Source organism: Oenanthe melanoleuca, chromosome 23 (assembly GCF_029582105.1).
Source record: "Oenanthe melanoleuca isolate GR-GAL-2019-014 chromosome 23, OMel1.0, whole genome shotgun sequence".
In the NCBI taxonomy this organism is placed as follows: Eukaryota; Metazoa; Chordata; class Aves; order Passeriformes; family Muscicapidae; genus Oenanthe; species Oenanthe melanoleuca.
In genome coordinates, this window is record NC_079356.1 from 3,427,023 (window position 1) to 3,449,002 (window position 21,980).

Below are 21,980 nucleotides of genomic sequence, written 5' to 3' on the forward strand. Positions count from 1 at the left end.
GGCTGGTGTCTTGGAGGGCCACAGAAGAGTGACTCTGCTGCCTTTGGGTGCTGATAGCTGGGCTGGTGACGTGACGCTGTAGTTGGCACCCGGGGGCCCCTTGCAGGGAGCTGTGGTGTGTGTGTGGCCACGGCTCCCGCTGCTGAGTCACGGCCACCCTGTGTCTAGCCAGCCCTTCCTGCCCACAGCAGGACCCCCATGCACCCCTCACTCTCTTGTCCTGAGAGGGGGCAGCCCTGGGGACCCAGGAATGCTCCCTGTACCTGCCACTGTCCTGTTCCAGCTGCAGATTTGCTGCTGGGAAGGTCACTGAAGTCAGGGCACATCCCCTTGTCACCCAGACATGGCCAAGTTGTGTTGGGGACAAGACCCCAAAATCCCCTTAGGGTTTCCAGCCTCAGAGCTCTCAGCTGAATCCCTCCTTCCATGGGCAAAGGCACCTCCAGCCTTCCCTGTCCAGAGCTGTTCTGTGGGGAGGGGGTGCCAAGTCCTCAGACTCCTGTGTCTGTGCCCTGCAAATGAGGTGGGCAGGGGCATGGGGATGTGAGAGGTGGATGCTGCCCTACACTGGTCCAGCTGCAGCAATCTTCAACCACTGCCCTGACAAATGCACTGGGGGATTTGGGTGTGGAGTCCCAGGGCTGTGCAGGGTGGCAGGGGAACGAATTGTTACATCCTGACCCAGTGCAGCAGCAGCAGCAGCAGCAGAAGGGGGACCCCTGCCAAGCCAAGAGGCAGGGCCCAGGGGGATTTCCCCTGTGGAAGTGGCTCCAAGCACAGGCACCCACCTGTGCCATCCATCCCTGCTGGCCCTGTGGGCTCACAGGACATGGCCCTTGGCTGTGCCCCCATCTCCTCACAGGTGCAGCTCCCCAGCTGCCCCCACAGCCAAACTGCTGAGCCTTGGCTGCATCCCAGAGCATCCCATCATCCACAAAGAGGAAACAGCCCCCCAAAACACCACTCTGAGCACCCTGCAGCCACCGAGGAGCTCTGGATTCAAGGCACACATTGGTTGGCCACAGCTCTGCCTCGCTGTCCAAGCACATGGCGAAGGTGCTTCCTCCCAGCCCCTGGACACTCTTGGGTTTCACCACGGCCTCTGGCCCCTTCCAGGATCTCACAGCAGCCAGAGGGCATGGCTGGGACAGGGACAGCCCCGTGCCCTGCAGCCCCAGCCCCGCCTCTCCCTCCCAACCCTACATACTTCTTCATATGCCCATATGGAGCCGGCGGCGTTATGGAATGTTAAGAAGTATGTATTTTTGGGCTGGAACCCCCACGCCGGGAGCCCCCATGGCCAGCACCGTCCAGATGGCTCATCCAGAGAGATGATGTGTCCCTGTGGCTGGTAAAAAGGAACCAGATCAACTTGAACTGGATTTGGTCCCCTTCAACCAGCTGCAGCGGCGCATGAGCTACGGCAGCCGCTGCCCCTCGCCGTGCCCGGAGCGGCTCGGGCTGAGGACTGAGCGTGGGGAGAGGCAAAACAGGGGCACAGAGCAGCTTGTTTACGATGATACGTAAACAAGATGGGGAGCAGGCAGGCAGAGTGTTATTGGCTGATAAGAACGCTCCAAACCAGAGGGTGTCGTCAGATTTACCACACGAGCCAAGGAACTTAAGGAGCCCCAGCCTGGCTCATCCATCCCCCTCTGCTCCCGTGTGAGGCAGCTGGGGGGAAAGGGCTGCCTGGGTCTGACCCACAGCGTCAGGAGAGGCCCAGGCCTGGTCTGGCAGAGAGAGAACATCAAGAGTTCATGATAAAGTGAAACTCAGCGAGCGGTTTCAGAAATCTTTTGAACATCATCTGACTGGACGGAACCTGCTTCAATCTCTGCAGCAGCCAGTGCTCCCTCAGAGAACAGCAAACACAAAACAGGTTGGTGGTGTGGGGTGCTGCTGTCCCACAGTGGGTGTTTGGGGACAGCAGCCTTTCTCTGAGGGGGGACAATAAGGGGGAGCTGTTCACCTGTTGAGCTACTGAGCTCTGAGCTGGGCAGGAGCCTGGGTGGGGAATGAGGGGCCTTGTCTTGTGAGGAGAGGGGACCGGGGTCTGCTGGGTGGGAGAGGGGTGGCTGGGGGGATCATGCAAGAGGGCAAAGCCCCTCTGACTCCACCTGCCTGCCTTGTTCTTGCTTCCCAAGGGACCAGGCCTAGAGCAGACTCATCAGAGCTCTCACTCCTGCCCATCTCACCATGAGTAAGTTGGGTGGCTCAGGGGGTCAGGGGTGTGGGCACTGAGGTGGGTGGATCGGGGGTGGCCCTGGGGACCCTGGGGTTCATCCCTTCTCCCCTCTCCTGCTGGGTGTCTGCAGGGCTAAAGGAGGATGGGGCTGGGAGAGCTGCTGCTGCCCCCGGGCCCCTGCCCTGCCTGGCACAGGGCACTGGGCTCTGCCAGGAGGAGCTTTAGTGCCCACACTCCTGCTCTTCTGCCATTTTCCTTCTTAGATTTCAAAGTCATCGGCATTGCATTCGCTGTTGGAATTGTCGTAGGAGCTGTAATCGTAGGTGAGCATCTGCACAGGATGAGCTGTGCTGGGCTTCACTTGGGAGCTGCTGGGAGGGAAGGGGCAGCACTGGCCCTGGGATTCTGCCTGGAATTCTGCCTGGAATTCTGCCTGCCCCTGCTGCTGCACCCTGCACACTGCTCCTCTCCTGCTGCCCATGGGGTGTCCCCACACCTGCACCCCCAGCCCTCGCTCCCCATTCTGGTCCCTGGGTGCTTTTGGGGAGGCAGGTTCTGGTGCTGGTGGCACCAGAGGGGAGATGTGGGTCACTAGAGCACCCTGACACTGCTCTGTCCTCCCTGCAGGAGCAGCGAGTGGTACACGTGTGACCCTCGCTGCCACGTCGGTTAGCAAGACCAAGACTCTTGCCGTCGCTTTCACGGTTGGTGAGTGGGGAGGGCAGGGAGCTGGGCTGTGCTTGGAGGGGACACAAGGTTGTACCCTGGGCTTCCTCTAAAGCCCAAACTGTTCTTTATCTCCTCACTGGTTCAATTCTCCCCAAACTGCAGGATAGGGGAAATAACCAATGTGGTGGGAATAGCCAGGATCTGCTGGGGTAGGGGTCAAGTTGGAGGGTGTCAGTGGCTGTGCAGGCAGGTGTCTGATCTACATCAAGCACTCCTGTATCCACTGGCAGCACTGGCCAGAGGCAAAAAGGGAGAGCAGAAAGGGCTTGGATGTGCTCAGGGAGCAGAGCTTACTGCAGGCCAACTCTCTGGCACAGTCCCTTGACTCTCCATGCCTAGGAGAATTCATTGGCTGCTTCTGCCTCATACTTGTCCCTCAGCAGGCAGCCTCGATGCTCCTGGGACATCATGCTTCTGTCTTTGCAGGGGCAAAAATTTTAGCCTGATCAGCCCTTCGATCAGCAGCCGATTGCACAACTCCCTATGACCCATGCAATGGAACAAAAGCAAGATCCCTCCCTTCCAAGCACCCTGATTCTTCAAACGGCAAGTGATGGAAAGCCCCATCGTACCCACAGCTTCAGCTTTAAATGGTTTGGTATAATTTTAACCAGAAAAACGTTTTAAAAAATAAATGGACGGTACTTGATTGTCTGTGTGGTGGTGCTTGGTGTGTGTGCCGTGGCTCAGGTACCTGCCCTGCAGCTGGGCATTTGCTGGGCTCCAGGAAGGGATTGCAGCAGGCAGTGTTTCCAGCCGTGTCCCCTGTCCCCCTGCACAGGCAGGGCTGGCTCCCACTGAGCCCTGGCAGTGCTGGCAGTCCCTGGGAGCCCGGCACTGCTGCAGCAAATGCTGACGGCAGCAGCGCCCTGCACTGCAGGGCCGGCAGAGCCCGAGGAGCTCAGTGGGTGCAGCTCTGCAGCCTCGGGCTCAGGACACCCACTCAGCTGGGTTTGGGCTGGGACAGGGCTGCTGCTCCTGACAGACACGCTGTGTCCCACTGCTGCTGCTGGGCTGGGCCTTGTCCTGGGTCCTGGGAGCGTGTGTGGGATCCTCATGGCCGGATCCCTGGGGAGCAGCAATGCAGGAGCTCCTGGCGGCTGCCAGAGCATCCTGGGCTCACATGGCTGTGGTGGCAGCCTCAGTGGTGGCTCACAGTAATGGTTGGTGTCTCAGGAGGGCACTGAGCAGTGACTCTGCAGCCTGTGGGTGTTGTGAGCAGGGTCAGTTATTTGGGGCTGTACTTGGCACCCCAATTCTCTTTGCAGGGAGCTATTGGCGAGTGTGTGGCCACTGCTCCTGGTGCAGAGTCACTGCAAACGAGCTGGCCAGGGACATGAGGGTGTGAGAGGTGGATGCTGCCCTACACTGGTCCAGCTGCAGCAATCTTCAACCACTGCTCTGACAAATGCACATGGGGATTTGGGTGTGGAGTCCCAGGGCTGTGCAGGGTGGCAGGGGAATGAATTGTTGAGTTCTGATCCAGTGCAGCAGCAGCAGCAGCAGCAGCAGCAGAAGGGGGACCCCTGCCAAGCCAAGAGGCAGGGCCCAGGGGGATTTCCCCTGTGGAAGTGGCTCCAAGCACCTGTGCCATCCATCCCTGCTGGCTCTGTGGGTCACAGGACATGGCCCTTGGCTGTGCCCCCATCTCCTCACAGGTGCAGCTCCCCAGCTGCCCCCACAGCCAAACTGCTGAGCCTTGGCTGCATCCCAGATCATCCACAAAGAGGAAACAGCCCCCCAAAACACCACTCTGAGCACCCTGCAGCCACCGAGGAGCTCTGGATTCGAGGCACACATTGGTTGCCCACAGCTCTGCCTCGCTGTCCAAGCACATGGAGAAGGTGTGTCCCCACAGCCCCTGGACACTCTCGGGTTTCACCACGGCCTCTGGCCCCTTCCAGGATCTCACAGCAGCCGGAGGACACGGCTGGGACAGGGACAGCCCCGTGCCCTGGGGATGGTAAAAAGGAACCAGATCAACTTGAACTGGATTTGGGCCCCTTCAACCAGCTGCAGCGGCGCATGAGCTACGGCAGCCGCTGCCCCTCGCCTTGCCCGGAGCGGCTCGGGCTGACTGAGGGCGGGGAGACGCACAAACAGGGGGCAGAGTGGTTTGTATATGAGGTTACATAAACATGCTGGGGAGGAGCAGACTGTGGGTTCTGATAAGAGCAGTGTAGTGTCAGCCGTATGAAACCTGCTCGGGAAGAGCCCAGTAAAGCCACAGGAGCCCTGGCCCAGCCTGAGCAGCCCCAGCCCGGCTCGTCCTTCCCCCTCAGCTCCCGTGAGAGGCACTCGGGGGGAAAGGGCTCCCTGGGGGACAGTGCCAGGGTCTGACCCCCGAGGAGGGGAGAGCCCCAGCCCTGCTCTGGCAGAGACAGAACATCAAGAGTTAAAGAGAAAGTGAAACTCAGCAAGTGGTTCCAAAATTTATCGAACATCACCTGATGTAATGTAGGGTTCAATATCTCTGGTCCACCCTTGTGCACTTGGCCTCCTCGCTTGAACAGCACACAGAAAACAGGTTGGTGGTGTGGGGTGCTGCTGTCCCACAGTGGGTGTTTGGGGACAGCAGCCTTTCTCTGAGGGGGGATAATAACAGGGGGCTTCTCACCTCACTGCACCACCATACAGCTACTGAGCTGTATGAGCAGGCAGGAGCCTGGGCTGGGACTGAGGGCTTCTTCTTGTGAGGAGAGGGGACCTGGGGTCTGCTGGGTGGGAGAGGGGTGGCTGGGGGGATCATGCAGGGCAGCAAAGCTCCACTGACCCCACCTGCCTGCCTTGTTCTTGCTTCCCAAGGGACCAGGCCTAGAGCAGACTCATCACAGCTCTTGCTCACACCATGGGTAAGTTGGGTGGCTCAGGGGGTTTGGGTCAAGGGACCTGAAGTGGGAAAGATCGGACGGGGCACAGGGACCCTGGGGTTTGTCCCTTCTCCCCTCTCCTGCTGGGTGGGGCTGGGAGAGCTGCTGCTGCCCCCAGGCCCCTGCCCTGCCTGGCACAGGGCACTGGGCTCTGCCAGGAGGAGCTTTAGTGCCCACACTCCTGATCTTCTGTCATTTTCCTTCTTAGTCTTTCTTGCAGTTGCTGTTGCATTCCTTGTCGGAATCGCCGTAGGAGCTGCAATTTTAGGTGAGACTTCAGCACAGGATGAGCTGTGCTGGACTTCACTGGTGGTGCTGCTGGGAGGGAAGGGGCAGCACTGGTCACTGCCTGGGATTCTTCCTTGGAATTCTGCCTGCCCCTGCTGCTGCACCCTGCACACTGCTCCTCTCCTGCTGCCCATGGGGTGTCCCCACACCTGCACCCCCAGCCCTTGCTCCCTGCTCTGGTCCCTGGGTGCTTTTGGGGAGGCAGGTTCTGGGGCTGGTGGCACCAGAGGGGAGATGTGGGTCACTAGAGCACCCTGACACTGCTCTGTCCTCCCTGCAGCAGCAGCAAAGAATAAGTCTGTGGACATCTCTGTAAATTCCCAGGGTTTACGATTCCGTATTGGTGAGTGGAGAGGGCAGGGGAGCTGGGCTGTGCTGGGAGGGAACACGGGGCTCTACCCTGAGCTTACTCTGTAGCCAAACCAGCCCTTTAACACCTCAATGAATATGCTTAAACTGTGGGAAAGGGATCAATCCCATCGAGGTGGGAAGAGCCAGGACCTGCTGGGGTAAGGTCAAGGCTGAGGGTGTCAGGGGTTTGCAGGCAGGTGTCTGCTCTGTCTCAAGAACTCCTGTATCCACTGGCAGCACTGGCCAGAGGCAGAAATGGGGAGCAGAAAGGGCTTGGAAGTGCAAAGAGAGCAGAGCTTACTGCAGGCCAAGTCTCTGGCACAGACTGAGAAGACCCCTACTGGAGAGACATTGCTGGCTGTGCCTGCCTCCTGCTTGTCCACCAGAAGACAGTCTGGATGCTTCTGGGACATGACATTCCTGTCTTTATAGGGAGAAAACTAAAGGCCCAAGCTCTGGGCAGCAGCACATGCTATGATGTCCAGAAGAAGAACTGATGAGCCCTGCCAGTCAGGAGAAGCACATTTCCTTCCTTCCAAGCAGCCTGATTTGTACCTTCTCACTGCAGGAACTGGAAAGCCTTCCCCGGCCTCCAGCTACTGCTTTAAAATATTTTAATTACCTTGATCAATAAATGCTTTGAAAAGTTCAATAAAGTGCATTGCAGGTGTGTGTGTGTGGTGGTGCTTGGTGTGTGCCATGGCTCAGGTACCTGCCCTGCAGCTGGGCATTTGCTGGGCTCCAGGAAGGGATTGCAGCAGGCAGTGTTTCCAGCCTTGTCCCCTGTCCCCCTGCACAGGCAGGGCTGGCTCCCACTGAGCCCTGGCAGTGCTGGCAGTCCCTGGGAGCCCGGCACTGCTGCAGCAAATGCTGACGGCAGCAGCGCCCTGCACTGCAGGGCCGGCAGAGCCCGAGGAGCTCAGTGGGTGCAGCTCTGCAGCCTCGGGCTCAGGACACCCACTCAGCTGGGTTTGGGCTGGGACAGGGCTGCTGCTCCTGACAGACACGCTGTGTCCCACTGCTGCTGCTGGGCTGGGCCTTGTCCTGGGTCCTGGGAGCGTGTGTGGGATCCTCATGGCCGGATCCCTGGGGAGCAGCAATGCAGGAGCTCCTGGCGGCTGCCAGAGCATCCTGGGCTCACATGGCTCTGGTGGCAGCCTCAGTGGTGGCTCACAGTAATGGTTGGTGTCTCAGGAGGGCACTGAGCAGTGACTCTGCAGCCTGTGGGTGTTGTGAGCAGGGTCAGTTATTTGAGGCTGTACTTGGCACCCCAATTCTCTTTGCAGGGAGCTATTGGCGAGTGTGTGGCCACTGCTCCTGGTGCAGAGTCACTGCAAACGAGCTGGCCAGGGACATGAGGGTGTGAGAGGTGGATGCTGCCCTACACTGGTCCAGCTGCAGCAATCTTCAACCACTGCTCTGACAAATGCACTGGGGGATTTGGGTGTGGAGTCCCAGGGCTGTGCAGGGTGGCAGGGGAACGAATTGTAGAGTTCTGACCCAGTGCAGCAGCAGCAGCAGCAGCAGAAGGGGACACCTGCCAAGCCAAGAGGCAGGGCCCAGGGGGATTTCCCCTGTGGAAGTGGCTCCAAGCACAGGCACCCACCTGTGCCATCCATCCCTGCTGGCCCTGTGGGTTCACAGGACATGGCCCTTGGCTGTGCCCCCATCTCCTCACAGGTGCAGCTCCCCAGCTGCCCCCACAGCCAAACTGATGAGCCTTGGCTGCATCCCAGATCATCCACAAAGAGGAAACAGCCCCCCAAAACACCACTCTGAGCACCCTGCAGCCACCGAGGAGCTCTGGATTCAAAGAACACATTGGCCACGGCTCCAGGCACAAGGAGCTCTGGTGTAGCTGCAGACACCAGGCCCATGTGGGCAGTGCCTCTGCCTGGGCTGCACTGGGCAGAGGCTGAGGATGGGACTGGGAGTGAGCAGGAGCTGCTCCCCACAGCCCCTGGCCACTCTCGGGTTTCACCACGGCCTCTGGCTCCTTGCAGGATCTCACTGCAGCTGGAGGACACGGCCGGGACAGGGACAGCCCCGTGGGGCTTTGGCTGGTGTTTGGGGCTGGCCCTGGGGAGGAGGCAGGTGGAGCAGCTGCAGCTCTGCTCTCCAGACTGCCCGGGGTTCTCACAGTGCTGCACCGGTCGGGAAAGGTCCTGTGAAGCCACAGGAGCCCTGGCCCAGCCTGAGCAGCCCCAGCCCGGCTCGTCCTTCCCCCTCAGCTCCCGTGAGAGGCGCTTGGGGGGAAAGGGCTCCCTGGGGGACAGTGCCAGGGTCTGACCCCCGAGGAGGGGAGAGCCCCAGCCCTGCTCTGGCAGAGACAGAACATCAAGAGTTAAAGAGAAAGCGAAACTCAGTGAGCAGTTTCCAAAGTTCTCCGATAGCAGCTGACCGTGCCATTCCTGGTGGGACATTTCTGGCTGCCCTTCACCCCTCAGAGAACAAGAGGCCCACAGGAGGTGCCAGGGTGGGCCTTTCTCTGAGGGGGGACAATAACGGGGGCTGCTCACCTCACTGCACCGGCAGAGCAGGTACCGAGACCTGGGCTGGGACTGAGGGATATTCCTGGTGAGAGGAGGGGACCGGGGTCTGCTGGGTGGGAGAGGGGAGCTTAGGGGGATCATGCAGGGCAGCAAAGCCTGACCCCACATGCAATCCACGGAAAAATGCCTTGTTCTTGCTTCCCAACCTAGAGCAGACTCATCACAGCTCTCACTCCTGCCCATCTCACCATGAGTAAGTTGGGTGGCTCAGGGGGTCAGGGGTGTGGGCACTGAGGTGGGTGGATCGGGGGTGGGCACAGGGACTCTGGGTTCATCCCTTCTCCCCTCTCCTGCTGGGTGTCTGCAGGGCTGAAGGAGGATGGGGCTGGGAGAGCTGCTGCTGCCCCCGGGCCCCTGCCCTGCCTGGCACAGGGCACTGGGCTCTGCCAGGAGGAGCTTTAGTGCCCACACTCCTGATCTTCTGCCATTTTCCTTATTAGCTGCAGGTATGGTCACCTTTGGAATCTTCACTGTAATCGTTCTTGGATTCACAATTGTAGGTGAGGATCTGGCACGGGATGAGCAGTGTTTGAGTTCACTTGGGGAGCTGCTGGGAGGGAAGGGGCAGCACGGCCCTGGGATTCTGCCTGGAATTCTGCCTGCCCCTGCTGCTGCACCCTGCACCCTGCTCCTCTCCTGCTGCCCATGGGGTGTCCCCACACCTGCACCCCCAGCCCTCGCTCCCCATTCTGGTCCCTGGGTGCTTTTGGGGAGGCTGATTCTGGTGCAGGTGGCACCAGAGGGGAGATGTGGGTCACTAGAGCACCCTGACACTGCTCTATCCTCCCTGCAGCACTGGTAAATGGTACGGGGATGAGAATGGGTGCAAGAGGGAATCGCAGGGGATCTTTCGCCATGTTTTTTGATGCTGGTGAGTGGAGAGGGCAGGGGAGCTGGGCTGTGCTGGGAGGGAACACGGGGCTCTACCCTGAGCTTACTCTGTAGCCAAACCAGCCCTTTAACACCTCAATGAATATGCTCAAACTGTGGGAAAGGGATGAATCCCAACGAGGTGGGAAGAGCCAGGACCTGCTGGGGTAGGGGTCAAGGCTGAGGGCAACAGCTGTGAGCAGGCAGGTGTCTGTTCTGTGGCAAGAACTCCTGTATCCACTGGCAGCACTGGCCAGAGACAGAAATGGGGAGCAGAAAGGGCTTGGAAGTGCTCAGGAAGCAGAGCTTGCTGCAGGCCAAGTCTCTGGCACACACTGAGGAGATCCTTACTGGAGAGACATTGCTGGCTGTCCCTGCCTCCTGCTTGTCCACCAGCAGGCAGCCTGGATGCTTCTCAGACATGACACTTCTGTCTTTATAGCGGACACTGCCAGGTCTCTACCCCGAGCAGAATCCCAAACTACGGTGTCCAGAAGAAGAGCTGGTGAACACTGGCAGTGAACAGAAGCATGTTTCCTTCCTTCCAAGCAGCTTGATTTGTGCCTTCTCACTGCAGGACCTGGAAAGCCCCCCACTGGCCCTCTGCTACCCCTTTAGCAGATTTGGATTATTACCTTGAGCAATTAATGCTTTGAAAGGTTCAATAAAGTGCACTGCAGGTGTGTGTGTGTGGTGGTGCTTGGTGTGTGCCGTGGCTCAGGTACCTGCCCTGCAGCTGGGCATTTGCTGGGCTCCAGGAAGGGATTGCAGCAGGCAGTGTTTCCAGCCTTGTCCCCTGTCCCCCTGCACAGGCAGGGCTGGCTCCCACTGAGCCCTGGCAGTGCTGGCAGTCCCTGGGAGCCCGGCACTGCTGCAGCAAATGCTGACGGCAGCAGCGCCCTGCACTGCAGGGCCGGCAGAGCCCGAGGAGCTCAGTGGGTGCAGCTCTGCAGCCTCGGGCTCAGGACACCCACTCAGCTGGGTTTGGGCTGGGACAGGGCTGCTGCTCCTGACAGACACGCTGTGTCCCACTGCTGCTGCTGGGCTGGGCCTTGTCCTGGGTCCTGGGAGCGTGTGTGGGATCCTCATGGCCGGATCCCTGGGGAGCAGCAATGCAGGAGCTCCTGGCGGCTGCCAGAGCATCCTGAGGGAGCACGGCTTGCACCACAAGCTCTGGGGCTGTTTGAGAGCTGCTTTTAACCTTGCAGCTGTTTGACTGAGGGCCTTTGTGCTTTTTGCTTTTCAGGCTTGGTGACTCTGGGAGTTTTTTCAGTCTGGAGGCCAGTGTCTTTTGGTTTTGCTTTGGCTCCAGCCTGCCAGTCTTATGTGCTTCTTTGCCCAGGTCCTAGCCTGCTTTTTGTCCTTTTTGCCCAGGCTCCAGCCTGACTTTTGTCTCTTCTGCTCTCGCGGGCTCTTCCTCACCCTCATGTCTGTCCCACCACCCTGTGTCCCTGCCATCCTGGCGCTTTGTCCCTGTGCTCCTGCCTGAGCCATCTGTGTCCAACCCTGCCCACCCCGATCCACCCCACCCTGCCCTCCCCTGCCCAGGCTCCCTCCCCTCCTGCCCCAGCCCCGCTCACCCAGCGCTCCCCGGCCCCAGGCGGCAGCGAGCACATCCCGCCCGCTGAGCGCATCGACGGCACTGCCCCATCTGCTGCTGGCAACTCCTGATTTTGTCTCACTCTTTCTGTCTCTACCCCCACCCTCCTTTTCCATTTTCCTTTCTCCTTCTCTTTCTTTTCTAGCACTTATTTGTAGCGTAACTTCTTTTTTCTTTGTTTTTTTTTCATTATCAATAAACGATTTTCAGATACAGGGTTATTTCAGTTGACTTAATTTCATTCAGATCATCTGTTTTGAAAGAATTTCTCATTGTTCCTCACAGTGGAAAAGCAACAATGGTTCCTGCAGGAACAATCCCAGAATCCAATGTCTTGCTAATGTGGGAGCCTCAGCCCAGCTCCAGCAGAGACAACAACATCAAGGGTTGATGAGAATGAAAGTGAAACTCAGAGAACGAGCCATTTCTCGTAAATGGTCTGTCCTGACATTCCCTGTTGGGATCTTTCCTGCAGCACTTTGACCCTCAGAGCACAGCACTCACAGAACAGGTTCATGGTGTGGGGTGCTGTGGTCCCAGGGTGGGTGTCTGGGGACAGCTCCCTTTCTCTGAGGATGGGACAGTAACAGGTTGCAGCTTGCCTTGCTGCACTGGTGTAGAGAGAGAGACAAGAAAGAACAGAGTTACAGGCTGTGGGATGCACCTGCAGAATGCCACGGCAGCACAGAGAACCTTATCTCCACGGGCTTTGGGAAGAAATGTAACTTGGGGACGTCCTAGGGAAGGGAACTTGCAGGAATCTGCCAGAATACTGCACAGCACGTGATCACCCCAGAGAAGGACATCAAGTGCTTCTGCGTGGCAATGTGTGATAGGTCACTTTGTGAACAAAAACCATACAAGGAAATACTGGTGCTATAGAAGGGTATAAAACCAGCTCCTTTGTCTCAATAAATTTCTCAGTATCCCTCTGGGTCTGAGCCCATTCCTCCATCGTTCACACACCAGAGGAGCAGCCAGGTAGCCCTGGGACAGGCAAGAGCCTGGGTGGAGTCTGAGGGGTCTCTGCATTTATGGGGTGTCCTGGGTGGGAGAGGGATGGCTGGGGAATCATGCAGGGCAGAAAAGCCCCACTGACCCCACCTGCTTGCCTTATTCTTGCTTCCCAAGGGACCAGGTCTAGAGCACACTCATCACAGCTCTCGCTCCTGCCCAGCCCACCATGGGTAAGTTGCGTGGCTCGGGGGTTTGGGGCATAGAACCTGCAGTGGGGCAGACAGGGGGGGCACAGGGACCCTGGGGTTTGTCCCTTCTCCCCTCTCCTGCTGGGTGTCTGCAGGGCTGAAGGAGGATGGGGCTGGGAGAGCTGCTGCTGCCCCCAGGCCCCTGCCCTGCCTGGCACAGGGCACTGGGCTCTGCCAGGAGGAGCTTTATTGCCCACACTCCTGATCTTCTGCCATTTTCCTTCTTACCTGCAGGTGTAGCCTCTGTTGCCATTGTTGCTTTAGTCGTCATTGGAATTGCCATTATATGTGAGGATCTGGCACGGGATAAGCAGTGTTTGAGTTCACTTGGGGAGCTGCTGGGAGGGAAGGGCAGCACTGGTCACTGCCTGGAATTCTGCCTGCCCCTGCTGCTGCACCCTGCACCCTGCTCCTCTCCTGCTGCCCATGGGGTGTCCCCACACCTGCACCCCCAGCCCTCGCTCCCCGCTCGGGTCCCTGGGTGCTTTTGGGGAGGCAGGTTCTGGGGCTGGTGGTAGAGGGAGATGTGGGTCACTAGAGCACCCTGACACTGCTCTGTCCTCCCTGATGCAGTACATGCTCAAGAGAACAGAAAGAATGAATAGAACAATCACAGGGAATCTCACACCCATTTTCACTATGGTGAGTGGTGAGGGCAGGGGAGCTGGGCTGTGCTGGGACAGAATATGGGACTGTACCCTGGGCTTGCTCTGAAGCCCAACCAACCCTTTAACTCCTCCCTGGTCTCAATGTATCCGAACTGAGGGAAAGGGATGAATCCCAACGAGGTGGGAAGAGCCAGGACCTGCTGGGGTAGGGTCAAGGCTGAAGGTGTCAGGGCTGTGCAGGCAGGTATCTGCTCTGTCTCAAGAACTCCTGTGTCTAGTGGCAGCACTGGCCAGAGACAGAAAGGGGGAACAGAAAGGGCTTGGAAATGCTCAGGGAGCAGAGCTTACTGCAGGCCAAGTCTCTGGCACAGACTGAGGAGATCCTTACTGGAGAGACATTGCAGGCTGTCCCTGCCTCGTGCTTGTCCACCAGCAGGCAGCCTGGATGCTTCTGGGACATGACACTCTTGTCTTCATAGGGCGAAAACAAAAGGCCTGATTCTGCCCTGCAAGCAGCAGCAGACACCATGCTGTCCTTTGGAAGAACTCCTGGTGACCATTGCCAGTGAACAGAAATACATTTCCTTCCTTCCAAGCAGACTGATTGGTGTCTTCCCACTGCAGGGACTGGAAAGCCCTCACTGACCACCAGCTGCACCTTTCAAAAATTTTGGATTACCTTGAGCTATAAATGCTTTGAAAAGTTCAATAAAGTGCATTGCAGGTGCGTGTGTGTGGTGGTGCTTGGTGTGTGCCGTGGCTCAGGTACCTGCCCTGCAGCTGGGCATTTGCTGGGCTCCAGGAAGGGATTGCAGCAGGCAGTGTTTCCAGCCTTGTCCCCTGTCCCCCTGCACAGGCAGGGCTGGCTCCCACTGAGCCCTGGCAGTGCTGGCAGTCCCTGGGAGCCCGGCACTGCTGCAGCAAATGCTGACGGCAGCAGCGCCCTGCACTGCAGGGCCGGCAGAGCCCGAGGAGCTCAGTGGGTGCAGCTCTGCAGCCTCGGGCTCAGGACACCCACTCAGCTGGGTTTGGGCTGGGACAGGGCTGCTGCTCCTGACAGACACGCTGTGTCCCACTGCTGCTGCTGGGCTGGGCCTTGTCCTGGGTCCTGGGAGCGTGTGTGGGATCCTCATGGCCGGATCCCTGGGGAGCAGCAATGCAGGAGCTCCTGGCGGCTGCCAGAGCATCCTGAGGGAGCACGGCTTGCACCACAAGCTCTGGGGCTGTTTGAGAGCTGCTTTTAACCTTGCAGCTGTTTGACTGAGGGCCTTTGTTCTTTTTGCTTTTCAGGCTTGGTGACTCTGGGAGTTTTTAGTCTGGAGGCCAGTGTCTTTTGGTTTTGCTTTGGCTCCAGCCTGCCAATCTTATGTGCTTCTTTGCCCAGGCCCTAGCCTGCTTTTTGTCCTTTTTGCCCAGGCTCCAGTTTGACTTCTGGCTCTTCAGCTCTCGCGGGCTCTTCCTCACCCTCATGTCTGTCCCACCACCCTGTGTCCCTGCCATCCTGGCGCTTTGTCCCTGTGCTCCTGCCTGAGCCATCTGTGTCCAACCCTGCCCACCCCGATCCACCCCACCCTGCCCTCCCCTGCCCAGGCTCCCTCCCCTCCTGCCCCAGCCCCGCTCACCCAGCGCTCCCCGGCCCCAGGCGGCAGCGAGCACATCCCGCCCGCTGAGCGCATCGACGGCACTGCCCCATCTGCTGCTGGCAACTCCTGATTTTGTCTCACTCTTTCTGTCTCTACCCCCACCCTCCTTTTCCATTTTCCTTTCTCCTTCTCTTTCTTTTCTAGCACTTATTTGTAGCGTAACTTCTTTTTTTCTTTGGTTTTTTTCATTATCAATAAACGATTTTCAGATACAGGGTTATTTCGGTTGACTTAATTTCATTCAGATCATCTGTTTTGAAAGAATTTCTCATTGTTCCTCACAGTGGAAAAGCAACAAGGGTTCCTGCAGGAACAATCCCAGAATCCAATGTCTTGCTAATGTGGGAGCCTCAGCCCAGCTCCAGCAGAGACAACAACATCAAGGGTTGATGAGAATGAAAGTGAAACTCAGAGAACGAGCCATTTCTCGTAAATGGTCTGTCCTGACATTCCCTGTTGGGATCTTTCCTGCAGCACTTTGACCCTCAGAGCACAGTACTCACAGAACAGGTTCATGGTGTGGGGTGCTGTGGTCCCAGGGTGGGTGTTTGGGGACAGCTCCCTTTCTCTGAGGGTGGGACAGTAACAGGTTGCAGCTTCCCTTGCTGCACTGGTGGAGAGAGAGAGACAAGAAAGAACAGAGTTACAGGCTGTGGGATGCACCTGCAGAATGCCACGGCAGCACAGAGAAGCTTATCTCCACGGACTTTGGGAAGAAATGTAACTTGGGGACGTCCCAGGGAAGGGAACTTGCAGGAATCTGCCAGAATCCTGCAGAGCACGTGATCACCCCAGAGAAGGACATCAAGTGCTTCTGCGTGGCAATGTGTGATAGGTCACTTTGTGAAAAAAACCATACAAGGAAATACTGGTGCTATAGAAGGGTATAAAACCAGCTCCTTTCTCTGAACAAAGTTATCATTACCCCTCTGGGTCTGAGCCCGTTCCTCCATTGTTCACACACCAGAGGAGCAGCCAGGTAAGAGCCTGGGTGGAGTCTGAGGGGTCTCTGCATTTATGGGGTGTCCTGGGTGGGAGAGGGATGGCTGGGGAATCATGCAGGGCAGTAAAGCCCCACTGACCCCACCTGCCTGCCTTATTCTTGCTTCCCAGGGGACCAGGTCTAGAGCAGACTCACCAGAGCACTCGCTCCCACCAAGCCCACCATGGGTAAGTTGGGTAGTTCGGGGGGTCAGGGGTGGGGGCACTGATGTGGGGCAGACTGGTGTGGCCCCGGGGACCCTGGGGTTCATCCCTTCTCCCCTCTCCTGCTGGGTGGGGCTGGGAGAGCTGCTGCTGCCCCCGGGCCCCTGCCCTGCCTGGCACAGGGCACTGGGCTCTGCCAGGAGGAGCTTTAGTGCCCACACTCCCGATCTTCTGCCATTTTCCTTCTTAGTCTTTGTTCCAGTTGCTGTTGCATTTGTTGTGGGAATGGGTGTATGCAGGAGACTCCTGGATTCTTTGTGTCAGGGTGGATGGTGGAACAAGACTCCAACGCTCTGTAAAAGCTAAAAGCTGCAGTTGCAGTTTATTACAAGAGAGACTGCAAGGAGCTGCCCGGCACAGCCACATGCAGATTAAAGAAATAAAAGGGGAGAAAGAAAGAAAGAAGGGGGAGGGTAGAGAGAGAGAGTAAAGAAGGTAAAGAGGGGAAGAAAAAGAGGAGAGGGATGGTAGAGAGAGAGAGTAAAGAAGGTAAAGAAGGGGAAGAAAGAGGAGAGAAGAGAGAGACTTCCCATTTGTAACACAATAAATCCATTTCCATCATGAATATTCTGATCCCTAAGAACCAATCTAATACAAAATACTAATTGTATAGCATTTACATACAGCCTATAGGAATCCTTATATTAGCATAGTGTGTGACATTCTAAACTCTAAGATCTAATCTTTGGGTGAGGGCCAGTCTTTTGTGTCTTTTGGCCTTGCCCTCTGGCCAAAAGCATTGCTTAATTAAGAGTGGATTAGCTTCAGCGAGCCATCCTATTGTGTACCTGGTTATTTAGTAACTAGGGCTTGGTATCACAAATGTGGCTTTCATTTCAATTTCATTCATGGTTTCTATATTCCCAGAATCTGAGCGTTCATATTTGCAAGATATCTTAGCTTCATCTCCAACACGCTTAGACGATAAGATTGAAGGTGAGAGGTTGTCATGGGATGAGCTCTGCTGGACTTCACTGGTGCTGCTGGGAGGGAAGGGCAGCACTGGTCACTGCCTGGAATTCTGCCTGCCCCTGCTGCTGCACCCTGCACACTGCTCCTCTCCTGCTGCCCATGGGGTGTCCCCACACCTGCACCCCCAGCCCTTGCTCCCCATTCTGATCCCTGGGTGCTTTTGGGGAGGCTGATTCTGGTGCTGGTGGCAAGGGGAGATGTGGATCCCAGAGAGAACCCTGACACTGCTCTGTCCTCCCTGCAGGAGCACCAGAGGATGGGACCTCGGACTCTGAGGATTCCCAAGATTCTTGTGAGTGGGGAGGGCAGGGGAGCTGGGCTGTGCTGGGTGGGAACACAGGGCTCTACCATGGGCTTAGTCCAAGCCTTTAGCTCCTTCCTGGTCTGGATGTGCCCAAACTGTGGGAAAGGGATCAACCCCAATGTGGTGGGAAGAGCCAGGACCTGCTGGGGTAGGGGTCAAGGCTGAGGGCAACAGCTGTGAGCAGGCAGGTGTCTGCTCTGTGGCAAGAACTCCTGTATCCACTGGCAGCACTGGCCAGAAACAGAAATGGGGAAGCAGAAAGGGCTTGGAAGTGCTCAGGGAGCAGAGCTTGCTGCAGGCCAAGTCTCTGGCACAGACTGAGGAGATCCTTACTGGAGAGACATTGCTGGCTGTCCCTGCCTCCTGCTTGTCTGTCAGGAGGCAGTCTGGGATGCTTCTAGGACATGACACTCCTGTCCTCATAGGGGAAGAAGAAAAGAGCAGCAGCAAAAGCCATGATTACTAGAAGAAGAAATGGTGACCACTGACAGTGAACAGAAGCACATTTCATGCCTTGCAAGCAGCCTGATCGGTGTCTTCCCACTGCAAAATCTAGAAATCTCCTGCTCACCCCCAGCTGCCCCATTAGTAGATTTGCATTGCCTTGAGCAATAAATGCTTTGAAAAGTTCAATAAAGTGCATTGCAGGTGTGTGTGTGTGTGGTGGTGCTTGGTGTGTGCCGTGGCTCAGGTACCTGCCCTGCAGCTGGGCATTTGCTGGGCTCCAGGAAGGGATTGCAGCAGGCAGTGTTTCCAGCCTTGTCCCCTGTCCCCCTGCACAGGCAGGGCTGGCTCCCACTGAGCCCTGGCAGTGCTGGCAGTCCCTGGGAGCCCGGCACTGCTGCAGCAAATGCTGACGGCAGCAGCGCCCTGCACTGCAGGGCCGGCAGAGCCCGAGGAGCTCAGTGGGTGCAGCTCTGCAGCCTCGGGCTCAGGACACCCACTCAGCTGGGTTTGGGCTGGGACAGGGCTGCTGCTCCTGACAGACACGCTGTGTCCCACTGCTGCTGCTGGGCTGGGCCTTGTCCTGGGTCCTGGGAGCGTGTGTGGGATCCTCATGGCCGGATCCCTGGGGAGCAGCAATGCAGGAGCTCCTGGGGGCTGCCAGAGCATCCTGGGGGGAGCAATAATTGCCCCACAAGCTCTGGGGGCTTTTGAGCTTGGCGCTGTTTGATTTCAGTCTGTTTTTTGTGCTTTCCCTATTAAACTGTTCATTTAAACCCACGGGTTTTCTGGCTTTTACTCTTCCACTCTCTCCCTGGTCCCGATGGAAGGTGGAGGGGTGGGGGTGATGATCAAAGGGCGGCGAAGGGCGTGGGGCTGGCTGGGGTTAAGCTACGAGAGCCACCCAAGCTCCCAGCAGGGCTCTGGTTTGGCTGCCGTGCCTGAGCCCTCTGTACACACCGGGACCCTCGCAGCTGTCTGCCGTGACCCCGGCTGGGACCTCCCCTTACTCCCGTGCCCCCCTTGCTGTATGTGACCCCCCGATAAAGACTCACACTCAGTCCCTGCCTCCTTCGCAGGCGTGGCTGGGGCGGGGCGGTGCCGGGGCGAGCATCGGGACCGTTCCAGTCCAGCGGGCACCGCGGGCAGGTGAGCAGCGCTGCTCCCTTCCCTCTTCCACCTTCCTGTTCGTTTTCCTCTTCCTCTTCTCCCTCCTGCCGTGAGACACAGAGGAGAAGGAGCTGTCCCTGGAGCAGTTGCTCGAGCAGGTAAAGGTCTGGCACTCGGGTTCACTGCCAGGCTGGGGGCTGCGGGTGCTGGGGTCGGAGAGACTCAGGATGCTGCTGTGAGGGAGGGACAGCACCGGCCTGGAGCTGCAGGTTTCTCTCTTGGTGTCAAAATTGGGCTCATAGCTATCGCTTGGTGCAGAAAAATCTGCCAAGATGTCCAAGAGGAAGCCAACTCCGGATGAGGAACCCAAGAAGGAGACAACTTCAGATGAGGAATCCGGGGATGAGGCAAATCCTGGTGATGAGCCCAAGGAGGAGACAATTTCAAACGAGGAATCTGGGGAGGAGACAACTCCTGATGATGAGCCCAAGAAGGAGAAAACTTCAGATGAGGAATCCGGGGATGAGACAAATCCTGGTGATGAGCCTAAGAAGGAGACAATTTCAAACGAGGAATCTGGGGAGGAGACAACTCCTGATGATGAGCCCAAGAAGGAGAAAACTTCAGATGAGGAATCCAGGAATGAGACAAATCCTGGTGGCAGTCCCAAGGGTGAGAACAGTCCAGGTAAAATGCAGGGGAATTTAGGTTAGACATCAGGAAAAAATTCTTCACTGCAAGATTGATTGGACACTGGAATTATCTGTCCAGGGAGGGGGTAGAGTCACCATCCCTGGATGCGTTTAAAAAAGGATTGGGCGTGGCACTCACCGTCATGGTTTAGTTGATGAGGTGCTAGGTCATAGGTTGGATTTCAAAGATCTTTTCCAGCCTGGTTCATTCTGTTATTCTTTGTGACTGCCCAAGAGAAGCCAAGAAGATGCCTGATCCCAAGATCTCTGCCAGGCAGCCTGGTAGGCACTGGGAACCCCAGCAGCTTGGCCACCCTCTGAAGAGCTGGGGATGTGCTGGGGTGATAGGCGCCCTGAAAGCAAAAACGCAGGTGGGGCTGCAGGGGTGGTGGGTGGGCAGTCAATGCCCAGGTACCTGCTGAGTGCCTTGGGATTTGCCGTGCTCCAGGAAGGGATTCCAGTGGGCAGTGTTTCCAGCCCTGCTCTGTCCCCCTGCACAGGGAGGGGCTAGCAAGGCAGTGGGTGAGTTTGTTCTGTACTCTGATTCATCTTGTGCTGGTGGCAGTGACAGACTGGGCTGACATGTGCCCTGTGTCCTGTGCTGTTCCGGGTTGGTGGGCAGGGCAAGGCAGGGTGGGTGGGCACTCTGGGGTGTGCCCCTTCTCCCTTTTCCTCCCACCCTAGAGGGCAGTGGGACCCACCCCACCAGTGGCCTCTTCCCAGGGTTTTTAAGGGCTGGAGGCAGATGGAGGCAGGGGGAGGCTGGAGCAGCTGCTGCTGGCTCTGGGATCTTGCTCTGTTGGCACAGAGTGCTCTGCACTGCTCAGGGAAGCTTTGCTGTCCATGCTCCTGTCCTTCCTGCCCTTCTGCCATTTTCCTTTGCAGGGAACAGCTTCAAGAAAACTGTCATTGGAACTGCATTGGGAGCAGGTGAGGATCTGGCACTGGATGAGCAGTGCTGGGGTTCACTGCCCAGTCCCAGCCCCGTGTGGGGTGGGCTGGGGGCTGCAAGTACCAGGGCTGGGGAGAACTGGGGTGCAGGTGAGGTTGAGGGAAGGGGCAGCACTGGTCACTGCCTGGAATTCTGCCTGCTGCAGCCCTGCACCCTGCTCCTCTCCTGCTGCCCATGGGGTGTCCCCACACCTGCACCCCCAGCCCTCGCTCCCCGCTCTGGTCCCTGGGTGCTTTTGGGGAGGCAGGTTCTGGTGCTGGTGGCAGGGGGAGATGTGGGTCTCTAGAGCAGCCTAACACCATTGTCCCTGCAGGACTGGCAGTGGCTGCCCCCCCGTTGTTCATCAGCATGCTGGGGTTCACAGGAGCTGGCATCGCTGTTGGCTCCATAGCTGCCAAGATGATGTAGGCAGCTGCCATTGCCAACGGGGGTGGAGTGGCTGCAGGCAGCACCGTGGCCGTGCTGCAGTCAGTTGGTGAGTGAGGAGGGCAGGGGAGCTGGGCTTCCTCTCCATGGCAGGGAACACAGGATGTATCCTGGGCTTGCTCTAGAGCCAAACCAGCCCTTTAACTCCTCACTGGTGTGAATCTCTCCTAACGCTCTGGGTTCTTGGCTGGCTGTGTCCAGTGTCCTCAGCAGGCAGCCTTGATGCTCCTGGGACTTCACACCTTGATGTGTCTTTGCAGGAGCTGCAGGTTTCTCTGTCGGTACCAAAATTGGGCTGGGCACACTTGGTGGAGCATGCGGGACCTGGCTGTTCAAGCCGAAAAAACCTCCAAATGACAAATCTAAAAAAGGATAAAAATCCAAGTGACAAACCCAAGAAAAAGTAACTTGGGTGATGAACATGAGGAGGAGACAACTCCAGACGAGGAACCCAGGAGAAGCCAAGCAGGTGCCTGATCCCAAGGCTTTGCAATGCACAATGGCAGGTGCTGGTACACCCCCACAGACCCCTCAGGGCTTTGCCTCCCCTTTGAAAAACTTTGGATTCTCTTGAGAAACAAGTGCTCAATAAAGGCACTTTTGCTGCAGCAGAGATGGTGTTTGTGTGTTGGTGCAGCTCTGGGGTGATGGTGGCATTAGAGGGTGACAGAGCACAGGGGATGTTCAGTCCCCAGGATGTCGATGGTGCCCCCAGATCCCCTGCACTTGGTTTGGGGCAGGTGTGTAGTTACAGCCCAGGCCAGAGGAACAAAACCAAGTGTGAGTGGGAACACCACGTGGGAACCACCAGGTGCTGCTGTGCAGGTGATCAGCTGCAATTTTAACCAGGTCTTAAAAACTACTGAGCCCTCCCCACATGAAATCTGTGAGATTCTACTTTTAAACTGTGTACTGGTTTTACAAGCTGCTTTTAGATTCCAACATTATACAGGAAAGGAGGATGGATGCA

The 21,980-nt window shown here is 57.4% G+C and overlaps 1 protein-coding gene and 3 long non-coding RNA genes across 6 annotated transcripts; all 4 read left to right on the top strand.

Annotated features, from left to right (window-relative positions):
• The first annotated feature begins 1,720 nt into the window (after positions 1-1,720).
• LOC130262130 (uncharacterized) lies at positions 1,721-7,093 on the top strand. Of its 3 annotated transcripts, none has more exons than XR_008842069.1 (5): positions 1,721-1,882; positions 5,723-5,769; positions 5,996-6,055; positions 6,356-6,418; positions 6,859-7,091. It is a non-coding gene; the product is annotated as an uncharacterized LOC130262130 (long non-coding RNA). The 3 variants fall into 3 exon arrangements; XR_008842067.1 differs by lacking the exon at positions 1,721-1,882 and adding an exon at positions 5,051-5,444 and having other exon boundaries at positions 6,859-7,093; XR_008842068.1 differs by lacking the exon at positions 1,721-1,882 and adding an exon at positions 5,136-5,474.
• Positions 7,094-9,122: 2,029 nt separating this feature from the next.
• LOC130262128 (uncharacterized) lies at positions 9,123-10,530 on the top strand. The gene is made up of 4 exons (XR_008842065.1): positions 9,123-9,171; positions 9,419-9,478; positions 9,772-9,849; positions 10,291-10,530. It is a non-coding gene; the product is annotated as an uncharacterized LOC130262128 (long non-coding RNA).
• A 1,404-nt stretch (positions 10,531-11,934) lies between these two features.
• On the top strand, positions 11,935-13,988 carry LOC130262129 (uncharacterized). The gene is made up of 5 exons (XR_008842066.1): positions 11,935-12,429; positions 12,580-12,635; positions 12,888-12,941; positions 13,227-13,295; positions 13,741-13,988. It is a non-coding gene; the product is annotated as an uncharacterized LOC130262129 (long non-coding RNA).
• Positions 13,989-18,943: 4,955 nt separating this feature from the next.
• LOC130262127 (uncharacterized) lies at positions 18,944-21,618 on the top strand. Its single transcript, XM_056508932.1, has 5 exons — positions 18,944-19,098; positions 19,259-19,627; positions 20,518-20,562; positions 20,898-21,059; positions 21,271-21,618. Exons 2-4 carry the CDS (start codon positions 19,273-19,275, stop codon positions 20,990-20,992), a joined length of 495 nt encoding a protein of 164 aa, XP_056364907.1. The 5' UTR covers positions 18,944-19,098; positions 19,259-19,272; the 3' UTR covers positions 20,993-21,059; positions 21,271-21,618.
• The last annotated feature ends 362 nt before the right edge of the window (positions 21,619-21,980 follow it).